At 35.4% G+C, this 12,231-nt stretch overlaps 1 protein-coding gene across 1 annotated transcript; it reads right to left on the reverse strand.

Moving 5' to 3' along the window:
- Positions 1–2,426: 2,426 nt before the first annotated feature.
- LOC128188673 (sodium- and chloride-dependent glycine transporter 1-like) lies at positions 2,427–10,893 on the reverse strand. Its single transcript, XM_052859875.1, has 15 exons — positions 10,779–10,893; positions 8,593–8,866; positions 8,366–8,497; positions 7,806–7,958; positions 7,652–7,709; positions 7,206–7,338; positions 6,862–6,996; positions 6,405–6,508; positions 5,848–5,972; positions 5,550–5,662; positions 5,177–5,317; positions 4,946–5,045; positions 4,714–4,814; positions 4,130–4,288; positions 2,427–2,945 (listed from the first exon to the last, which is right to left on the reverse strand). The coding sequence occupies exons 1-15, from the start codon at positions 10,809–10,811 to the stop codon at positions 2,688–2,690; spliced, it is 2,019 nt and encodes a 672-aa protein (XP_052715835.1). The 5' UTR covers positions 10,812–10,893; the 3' UTR covers positions 2,427–2,687.
- Positions 10,894–12,231: the final 1,338 nt, after the last annotated feature.

Consider the following 12,231-nt stretch of genomic DNA (forward strand, 5'->3'; position numbering starts at 1 on the left):
ACCAAAGTGTTCAAAATGTCTCTCAAGGAACTGTGGCTGTTCTATAGCAAGGGAATCAACTACAGCAGCGGCACCCACACAAAGTGCAATAACTGCCTCGGTGACTTTACTCAGGCAACTTCTCAGGAAACAGACTCTTATTCAGGAAGCCGTCCATCGCCTACAGACGAGGACATCGCACAGCGATGAGTTCCAGTTTGATTACGATGTGGAGGACAATTCGTTAGGCCGACCCTCTGCCGCTTATACTAGCTATGAAAGTGAAAGTGAATCTGACGTTGATAACTAATGAACTGTACTTAGTTATTAAGTGTGACAGATTAGATGAATGGATTTTTTTTCCCGATCTCGAATAATTAGAATAGTAGAACTATAGATGGTGTGTTTATATCTGACGCAACATTCTCATATAATACGGCAGGTAGTGAGCAATATTTATGGCAACTTGCGAATCTGTGTATTGTTGTCGGTAATATATGCATTTACTCTGTATATTCAACAATTTTATCACTTAAAACACGAGTTTCTAGTTTGATGTACTGAAGTAATTATATTACAAACATCGGTTCTATAAATAGTTCGTGGTCTGACTTTATTTTGTACACAAGGCAGCGTAGGAATACTGTCTGGCTTGTTACTATGAAAAAATAGGTCGACTGAGGTCAGGTCGCGTTGTAAACAAACATTCTGGTGTCAATGATCTCGACGTGTTCTCGTTTACCTCGGCATAAGTATTCATCATGCATAAAATTAATGTGATGTAAGATGTTTGTTTGAAATTTTTTTAGTTTGTATACAACAAAATATTGAAGTGCTTTAAAAACTTATTTATGTTTACCTTACGTTTGAATGTTCTTTTTGTCTCTATACAAATTGACTGATCTGAGAGTCGGTGGATTAAATTGAGGAAAAACAGAACTTTATCTTTACTTTTTATGGTTCAAAAATACGGAAGTGTACACACGATAACAAATGGAGCGTGCGTCATGCAATGAACAGTGCTGTTTGTTGTATATAATATGTCTTTAGGCAAAGAACTTGACAACTTGACGTATATATATATAATGAACAGGTACACCATAATATGTACAGAGGTACATTATTTTATACTTAACAATATATCCTTTGTCACAACAAAGAAAAGAGATGGTGTTTGTTCAAAACAGTATAAATCGTCATCGTCTTTGATTAACGAAAGCGGCAACTTTTTTATGTAAGCCTATAACTTACTAATCGCTCAGATTAAGTCTGCAAGATATCCATCATGCATAACTTTTTATTTAAAAAAAAGAAGAAATCCGTCGCAAATAAACATCTTGAACAAAACAAACGAGTCATTAACCGAACGAAGGACAAGGCCAGCATAACACCGGCTCATTATGAGAACCGGTGCCATCCTCCACGTGGTTTTGCCATGCAGTCATCTAGCCGTTAGTAGTCTTCCCTAGTATGGGGAAATTCCTGGGAGGAGAAGTGGGTGAATAACTTATATTGTTTTATAACTGTTTATTATCAATTTTTAAAAATCAGTATTAATGATTAATCAATCTAATATCGCATGCATGGACCCCCCCCCCCCCCCCCTTGAAATATTTCTTCTGAATCTGCGCAAACCAATCTATGTCTTTTTCATTGCGTTGTTTCAAAATAATTAAATATTCTTTACTACACTGTATTAACACTACGTGCGCATATGTCTTACACGATTTACGATCTTTGTGGGGTAGTTGCACCCCCCCCCCCCGACCCCATACCCATACTTTAGAGAACTAGACAATCATGCAGGAAAGCTATTCACTTCTCTAGAGATATCCCCCTCCCCGATCGTGTTGATATACAAATCGAACAGACCCTTCTGTTAAGGCTAGAATAGTTAATGTATATAGAACACGTGTACTTTTCATATCTATGCAAGCGTATGCAAAAAATGTTCCTAGCATATATCATAATGCATATATGCCGTAAATGTCTATAAATAGAATACATGTACGTTTGCCGAGTATGTACACACTGTTGATTAGTGATATCAGGAGCGCCATTACCGATATATAAAAATGTGTAAATAAAGCATGTCAAAACATGTGACTTCTGAGCATAAACACAGTACATGTAGAGGTTTGATAGAGGCCGGACGCGGATCCAAGGATTTTCAGGGCCGAGGCGATCTAGGGGAACTTATATTGTTACCTGAAAGGGGGTATCCATGGATGGGTTTGAATTTAGTGAAGAGTGATTCTGCTGAGGCAATTTTTTTTGTAACCATTATAATACTGTTTAGATTTAATATTGTAATGTATGAACTTCCATGAGATAAATGAAGGTCGTCCGAATCCCTTGGCCCCGGACAGATCCGATCATAGAAGCTTCAAAACAATTACTGCAACCTCTAATAATACACGAATAAAAACCTCAAATAATTCAGTATGTAAAATTTACATATATTATACATTGATACATGTACATGACACACAACCTTGTCCACAAGTGTATTTTGTCGTTTCGTGGTTACATTTTTATCAAAATATCAAATTTCAAATGTTTATATACTTTATTTTTTTAAAGAAAGTCCTAGATTCCGTGTTCCCGGAAACATGTACAATCCAGAAAACGATATCACAATTTAAAAATACATGAAATATACTTGCCCCCAACATACATATATTAAACAATTTGTATTTTGTAGTTCATCAAAGCTTAGTGCTTTCGGAAAATGCTCTCCCTTGGTCTGTTTGAAATCCCTGGTTGACATAACCAGGCAAGGACTCCGGAAGAGTGTGTCGTAAGCCACTAGCTATTGTAAATTTATCGGGATACTCGTAGGCCGCGTTGTCGTAGAACTTCACCCCATTTTGTTCCGTGGGTACTTGCGGAGCGTACCGACCTTTTCTGTTTTCTGGTGACGCGGGACCCCACTCGGGACGGGGAAGAAACTCACCCCGGAAACCCTGGACAAAAGAGAAAGAGAAAGTCATGCATTATCGTATGTGTATATGATATATTTTTGCGTAAAAGATATTTCTATTGATCTACAACCGTCATATGTGATCCCCCCTAAAAAAAAATGAAATTCATGCAATGTTACATATACACTAATATAGCTTATATCATTTCATTATGTTCCTAGCGTTTTATTGTAAATAGAAAACAATATTTCTATTTAGCAATGCGGGTGCTTGTGAGCTGTGAGCAGTCGCCGAAACTCATTGTAAAAATTGCTCGCTTGCGGCGCACCGTCTCTGCTGATTTTTTTTTCTTGAATTATCTTTTAGATGGTAAAAAACGTTCAAGACTAAATAACTCTAATGCTATAACATTACAATACATTTGAATAATGTTTAAAAGTTAAATAATATTCTACACAAATTTACAGTCTGAAACGGCACGGTTCCAGAAATAACCTCGGACACAATTGTCCCTATCTTTGACGCTTCACTCCCTTTTTACATCGAATAAAGCTTGCACACACGCTTATCGCTTGTCGCTTAAATTATTGTAAACATAAAATCTCTGTAATTTTAACAGTTCTGAACGATTTGTCTTTTTCAAACGTAATCATAAGTAATAAACAGCAATGTTAAAAAGTTCACCGGGATATGAACTTGCATGGTTGGCACGTGATAATATCTACTGACAAGCCCTACGGGCTTCACAGGACTTGAACACGTGACCAACCAACTTCATATTTCGGTGAACTTTTTAAATTGCTATTTATTAAATATATATAGATTAAGGAAACATAGTTTGTTTACCTATAAGTGTTCGGAAAAACCAGCACATAATATAGACTAATTATCACTAGTAGAACTTAAATTATCGTTTATTCACAGTGATTCGTATTCATTACCAACGCATCGTGTACAATACATATGAAATTGATTTGACATTCTCAGTTGAAAATCACGAGCATTTGCTATTAAAAAGAACCAGCAGAGGTTTTATCCAAAAGATACGTTTGCTATCAGATTGCAATAAGCCAACTAATGAAAAGAGATTCCATATAATAAAGTAAAAACCATGAAAAACAAAGTTGTTTGGAATTTGTTGAGGGCAAGCTGCAAATATTTGCTCTATGACAAACAATACATGCATTATATGAATCATACGTCACTAAAATTACGTCATCACCCACCTGCCCTCCTACGGCATGACGTCGATACGTGACCCAGGCAGGAATGGCGAGAATTGGGATGAGACATACTATCCACCAAAGCGCCACTCCCCAGTCGGGGTATTCGTAGTCGTTGAACTTCAGTGGGGTATATTGGTAAGCCTTAAACACTATGACAGCCTGAAAAGGGATAGTGACGTCATCATACAACATTTACACCACTTTAAAATTAATCGATGTAGATGGTTTCATATGATCCAGTTTTGCTCGTTCAAATACTACGTGTATATGATACCATAGATTTTATTAGAAATAAATGATGAAACGATCGGTAACAAAAAATGCTGGCTGCGTCGCCTGTGTGTGATCCTTATTTCATGAACAAAATTTGAAAATATCAAGTGTAGTTAAGCATAATATAGTTCCGACCTCTTTGAGAAAAAATCATCTTTTAAGCGTATGAATATGTCTGAAATGATTTAAAGAAATATGGGAGAGCGTGATCGAGATTCAGTATGATTAATTGTGTCAAACTATCATATATATGCAGTATGTTTTATTATACATATTGATAACGAAACGACATGGCCTACTTGTAAACATACCAACAATATACCAGGGGTGATACAGCACCAGCAAGCTTGCCAGTAAATCCAGGGTTTTCTTCCCAACATCATTTCTATGTCCGAAGCAAACCTGTTATAGCCTTTATTGTAGAGAGAAAAAAAATGTAAAATGTGAAAATGTTCGTTTCGGGAAAATCATGCGCAAATATTAAAAAACAAACTAATATTTGTATGACAAAATTTGTTATAATAGTACACTTGAGATATTTACCGTATACATAACACAATGCTATGCACTCAAATAGTCCAACAAAAAGTAACGGAAAACCACTAACGGAGGAATCCAGCAGTTCTAGTACATATATTCCCCCCTGAAACAATTGGTATATTGAATGTAAATTCTACAGCATAAAAATTAGGATGTGCTTAAAAAAACAAAATTGAAAGGAATTGATATTTTAATTCAAAAAAGATAATGTATAAAACATGTATTACAAATTACATTGGTGGTCATCGGAAGAGCTAGACAGTAGAATGTGAGGCAGATCGCTAGACGGAACAGCGTCGAGTTTTTCCAGTTCTTTCTCAGGATATGTGGAAACTCGTCGATGAGGGAACAAATCACCGTTTCCATGATAGAAAACTACATGAGCATAAAATTATATAAATAATGAACAAAATAAATGAAAAGATTTCGTAACCTGTGCTTACATTCACATGGTACATACATACATAATGTATATATAATAAATTATACAAAAACCGCACTTAGTTAATGTCGTACTAGAATTTTACCCCATGAACTTTAATTAATAGATTTTTAATTCTCCTGTTATACGATGAAAAGGAAACAGTCTAGTCGGTTGTTTTCTCACCTCAGAACTGAAACCGATAATGAGCATCATGAAGAAAAACAAAATTGCCCAAACGGTTGGTGCTGGCATCTGAGAAATAGCTTCTGGATAGACAATAAAGGCTAGACCAGTTCCTGTTAGAAATATTAACACTTTGTATCCGAAATGTATGGAAATTCTGTATGAAGCAGATCAGAAAACTACTTTTGCGTTATATTTATTCTTCGTATTCGAGTTGTATGAAAATTCTGTAGTAAGCAGACCTGACAACTACTTCTGCATTATTTGTTTTGATTTGTGTTGAGGAAAACAATCTAACCTCCTTGGGCGACATCAGCGACCTCCACTCCTTTAGCTTTAGCCATTGCTCCCAACACAGTGAAAATAACGAAACCAGAGAAGAAACTGGTCAAACAGTCAATCAAGGGTACAATAAGGGCATCCCTAGGTCAAAAAGTTTTTTTTAAGTCATCAAAACATTAAAAGGTACATGTACTAACTTATATCTTCTGTAGCCTGTGATCGCTAACGGATCATCGTCAAAAAACCACGTCCAACCTTGAGTCTGCTCATTGACCGTGAACAAACTCAGTGAGTATTTTTTTTTTTAAATTATCTATTATCTACAATCCATTAATAAATAAATGAAATTCTTTGTGGAGTTATTATGAAAAAGATACGAAGTTATGAAAACATGCAATTGCTCCTAGATACATGTACATAGTTGCATTATAGCAACTAACAAGAATGCCTTCACAAAAGTGTAAAAAAAAAAAAACCAATGGCGAAAATTATATGAATAAGGATTTCGCATAAAACACTGGTTTTAATTGCTTATGGGTATGAAAACATCACTCTAACCCACAATCCACATACCGTAGACAAAAGTTGTCGAACTTATTAAAGCTGGCCATCAGAACAAGCCCTCCCGAGCATGCGCTGAGAGAAAAGAAAACTTGTGTGGCAGCATCGCTCCAAACCTGCATTCAAATATTATATGAAAAAAAAAGATTTGTATATTGGAATATTCACTTGGTTTTATAACTTTGAAGGATTAGCTAGCCAGTACACAGACAGTTGTTTTGGTTTTGAATTACTGTATACAGGGTAATTTTCTCCCCGTGTAATTTTCGCCCTTGTACATTTGCAAACAGTTATGCCCACGCCCCGTCTTAAATCACCCAGACACAGTTATGATTTACAGAGAGAGAATTTAAGACATTGAAATTCGCTCACTCTTAAATTTGCCCGCTGACAACAAGGGCGAAAAGGGCAAAAAATAAATTGGGGCGAATTTTTCCTAGTATACACTATTTATGTTTAGTTAGCTAACATTGGAATCGGCGAGTCTCTCCCACTGTGGGGTTAGGTAATAGTAGATCCCGTCCGAAGCCCCGTCCAACGTTGCCCCTCGAACCAACAAAGCGGTCAACAGCAAGTACGGAAAGGTCGCCGTAAAGTAGACAACCTAATAATCACAGAGAAGAAATGGTTTACCTATTAGAATCTCTAAACAAATTGTTCATTCTTGAGATTTAAAACAATGCAAATTTTAAAAAAACTGCCCCAACTTTTAAATCAAGAATTTTCGTTAAAAAAGTTTCTTCGGTGAAATTGTTCTAGAATTAAGACATTAATTTTATATGCAAACATCATAATCGTAACAAATGGCCTTGCCTTTCCAAGTGACTTAATTCCTTTGGACAGCACTGCCATGACGACAAACCACGCTAGCAGAAGACAAAGAGCCAGCTCCCAGCGGACATTACCCAGTACCTCCAGTCCTTCCGACATCCCCAACAGCGTCTCACTGGGGACAATGAAGAATTATGTATTTATGGGGAATCATTAGAATTCACAGGAGCTCGATTTTCGTGGATTTCGTGAGAAACCTTCACCCATGAATTATCATCGCAAACACGTTATTGAAATACAGTCATTTTCATTACATGCACAAGCCAACCCTTAAAATTTCATCGCAACGGAAAAATGGCATTGATGCACGAAAATTGGTCTCCACAAAGTAAAATAAAGTAAAATAATTCAACAGTATTGAATGCCAAGATTAGTGTGCCCCCCCCCCCCCCCACCCAATTCCACCATTGGTAGAAAATAAAACTTACTAGAAATATCGTTCACTCTTTGACATCGTACTATTGACCATAGTCAAGTTCAAGGATCCTGCATAAGAAAGCAAACAAAAAGACTGGGATAAAACATCTGATTAATTAAACGAATGGACATGTACTAAATTCAAGACTGATTTTGGCAGAGAACCTTGTGTAACGTTGGTGCCGTTGGTTCGTAGTTCTTCTGCCCAGGGCAGAGGGTCCGACATCGAAGCGAAAAAGTAGAAGAAACAGTAGCCGATAATGACGTTGTAGTATAGGCCAATGAATGCGGAGACCAGCACAGAAGCAATTCCAATTCCTGTTACGACATAAGAGCTATTATATGTATGTCACAACATCGAACTATATATACATTGTATGTTATTTTACAAGAGCTAACAATGCCACATTCTCGGAACTAAACCGTTAGAACCAAATTAACAAGACCTTGGACTTTTGGTAGGATGTAGCTATCTATATCTTGTGTCAAAAAAGGTAAAAATAATGCTGGTTTCAAGTGAAATATACACATTTGTGTAGTTTTAGCTCAAAAGCCAGTCAAATTGTGTCGATTTCAAAAAGCCATGACTGCGTATCCAGCAATGAAATAGACAGGCCTATGTCACATTGCAGTTTGACACAAATGCCCAAATTCCAAGCTGTTCAAATGGTTCTAATTAAGACTTAGTCCTTAAGTGTACTAATATGATATCATTTGCAATGTACCTTTAAGAGCTGGACATATTTTCCAAATAGACAAAGGCCCAAGGCTAGCAAACTGACCAAAACAAAGTTCCATGAAAAACAAAGGCATTCCCACAAACAGCTGGATTATCCAATACGGAATCAAAAATGCACCTATAAGGATGAAAAACAATGTATATAATTATTCCAGAACCACGATTGGGTCATAGGAAGCTTTGTTACGAATAGCATTTAGATGAAATACTTACCGCCTCCGTTTTTGAATGCTAGGTACGGAAATCTCCACACGTTACCGAGGCCGACAGCGTACCCCACACAGGTCAGGATGAACTCCAGCTTCCCTCCCCAGTTCCCCCGCTGTAGCATCTCCTTCTCTTTTAGCTCTGTTGTCGACTTCATGTTTGGCTCCGTAATTAAGGAAAAGGGAGCGGTGGAATCCTTTGACCCTTCATGGCCAAACTTCATGGGCTCAGTTATTAGAGAGAGTGGAGCATTGGCATCTTTTAGCCCATTGTGACTTAACTACAATATAAGATCGGGGGATATTTCATATCAATTTTCAATTTTTTCCTTTTTTAGAATAATTTTTTTTTTTTTTTTTTTTATTCATTTTCAATACAAACACATCTATACCATCATTCACACCACACCACTCCCACACAGATTGGGAAAGTAAATATAAAAATAATAATACAATAATGATAGGGTCTTACTTCACATTATGCCACGTCAAAGAGGCATACCCATCTTGACCATTTCTTTTGGTAAAATCTATTTTCCAACATTAGTTTCTCTAAAGAATAGTAATTTTGTAAATATTTCACAATATTAGAATAATGAAAAAAAATCGCAAAACATTAAATTTTATAATCCGTCTGCTCATTCATTTACAATTTTGCGTTAATATAAATTGTAAATGATTTTTCAAAAGAAGTTAAAAAAATCATTAGAATGTTGTAGTGTACACAACTTGATCATTAATACCAGTGAGAGTTGTCTTTAACACTGGGTCAATGTACCATAAAAGTGCCAGAGTTGGGTATAAATTCAGGTAAACCTTTAACAATTTATACAGTATAGTATATGACAACTCGTTATCTTTCGTAAATAAATACCATGTCAGTGCATAGCAATAACCTCACTTTGTCGACATTTAAACAAGGTAACGGCTGCATGCGGGAATCGTAGAATTTCCCCATGAAATGGTTGCAACCGTTATATGCCTATGAACCAACTAAAAATTTTCTTTGTTTGTTTTTTCAAAATGTGAATGTTTTTTAAACAAATTCCGGCTGGGGGGGGGGGGGGGGGGGTCCAATGGAAAACTGTTTTCAGTCAACTGTTTTCCCGATGGGTCCGAGATTAATGTTTTGGTATTATTACGATTTAATAAGTTTGAATTTTCGAGGGGAAAAGGGGGTTCAACACTCCCTGATACATGTAATAGTTGTATTGAATTATTCTTTCAAAATATAAATACCCAGGTAGATCGGACACGGGGATCTGAACCACACAAGTTTGCATTTATCACAGATATCAAGAGAATTATTTTTTATTTTAGAAATGTAATTGGTCTGTTTTACTATATTAACCAGTATTGATAAATCCAATTAATTTAAAAATATTCTTTTTGCAGATAAAAATCATGAATCAAGTTTGAGATCTTCCATGATTTTGGGGTATTGTAAATTTGAAATTCAAACAACTATGGGTTGCATATAGATCTTAATATTATATAGTGTATATTGCATGTTGTTTACAGTGATGCCGCATACTCAGAGTGAATGGGACTCATGGGAGATTTTGTATAAAAATAAAGGGGAAATACTCAAATCTTAAGGGTGTATTGGACATCTATCGATATTAATGTGAAGAAATATACATTATAATCAAAATATTTTCACTGTTTTAAAATTTTTTAATTTTACAATATTTGAACAAAATTATGTTTTAAATTTTTTTTTGGAAAGGTACAAATTATAAAATTCCCACCGGAATTTGAACTCATGACTTCCATATTTGTAGTTAACACTCAGTCTCTAACCCGTTGCGCTACGCTGTGAGATAACAATTTTGGGAAAGAAAAAGTTTATTGTTTATTTCGTTCGGAAAAACGTCACGATATTGAGGTGCCTCAAAGTACCTTAAAATTAAAGTATTTGGATTGGTGGGTTTTTTTTAATCCTAAATAATAGGTTTTGGCTAAAATATTTAAAGTAGTGACACGTCTTAATTTCGCTCCTATTTTAGTCATAACAATAAATTTAATTTTCGAATATATTTGTGGAAAGAGTAGATTTGATCGGTAGTAAGTTGACGATCCGACCTCTTTAAAATTGCCGACTACATTCTTCAGTTGCATTACTGTGCCATTTTTTTATGTATGATTAATCCAAATATTCATAATTGCAAGTTAAAAAGAATCGGGACTTACTTGTCCATTATCTGTATGGCTACCTTCCGTCATCTTTCTAGTTCTGGGTGGCTCGGTGAAGCAATAGAGACTTTACGATCTACACGAGGGCCCTTGTCATTATTCAAGATCACGGATGAGAGACATTGTAAATCTGATAGTCTGACAAATTTTAAATTGTGTTGTGCAGTTTTTTCTCTGTTTTCTTGCAGCAAAATGGTAGATTGTCCTTTGTTTTCAATGTGCATTTTAATTTCTTCTTTATTTTTTTCTTAGATGCTTTACTGTTTGCAGGTGCCTCAATGAATACTAATTTTCCTTTCACCAAAGCAAACTCACAAAAGAAAATAGACCCAAGCAAAATCGATAAAACAAACGAGAATAATTAAAAGAAAACGAACAAGAAAAAACAACAAGATACATGTAGTTTTATACAGTCTTTTCAAATGCATAAAAATTTTTGTTTGATTTTTGGTTGGTTTTTTGCTTTGTTTTGTATTTTGTTTTGTTTTGTTTTGTTTTGTTTTTTTTTTTTTGGGGGGGGGGGGGGGGGGGGGGCTTTCCGTTCCTCATAGAATCAATCGAATGCAGTTCAAATTATGCAACCTAAACACTTAAAAGTACATCAGGTGTTTTGTAAATGTACATGTATACACAATATAAACGTTCAAGATATAAAGTAACAGCCAGATGCATTAAAATGAGCAGAATATTAAAAATAAAGAAGTAAATAAGTAACTATGTTATACTTTTTAAAAACATACTGCTGCATTCCAAATACGATTTGACTGTTTTATCTCTCAGTCTTTCAGTAATACGTACGTTATTCGAAACTTTGTCAATGACCGTATAGATGTATGTACATACATGTACTGTTGATAAATGATCATGATTAGACTAGTGTAGCGATCCTTCGAATTCGTCCTGAGTAGAAAATTAAACAGCGTACTCTACTGAGAAACACTGCTCCTGAATCATACATATTTACAGCCCCAATACATCACTAGAATATATAGTTTTATTGAACTTCCCACGATGAACGAACGAGTTCTGATTTAACCCAGTATGTTTCAACACAGTGGAAAAGTACCTAAATAACCAGGGATTTTAAGCTGGGCATTTTAGGTCAAATATCCACCAAATAATCGGGAATGATTTGATGATTTTCAAGGTGGATGGCTCTTCTTCCGTTTAGGACAATATAGAGTTGACATGCAGATTTTAACAAAACAAAAACAAAACTGGAATTTACTAAATGTTAAAACTCTCAGCAGGCATTAAAAAAAAAAAATACATGTTCGATGTATAAAAATGGAAGGTTTTATGAAGGCGGGATTCAAACTTTAACCATGATAACAATTGATATGACATTTTGATAGTATAAACGGTGAAATGACTAAAATAATTTGTATCTAAACATGGAAGTTATACTGTTATAATAGTAAATGTTCCTGTCTATGTCCATAATGCTACA

This window comes from Crassostrea angulata, chromosome 6 (assembly GCF_025612915.1).
Source record: "Crassostrea angulata isolate pt1a10 chromosome 6, ASM2561291v2, whole genome shotgun sequence".
Taxonomy (NCBI): domain Eukaryota; kingdom Metazoa; phylum Mollusca; class Bivalvia; order Ostreida; family Ostreidae; genus Magallana; species Magallana angulata.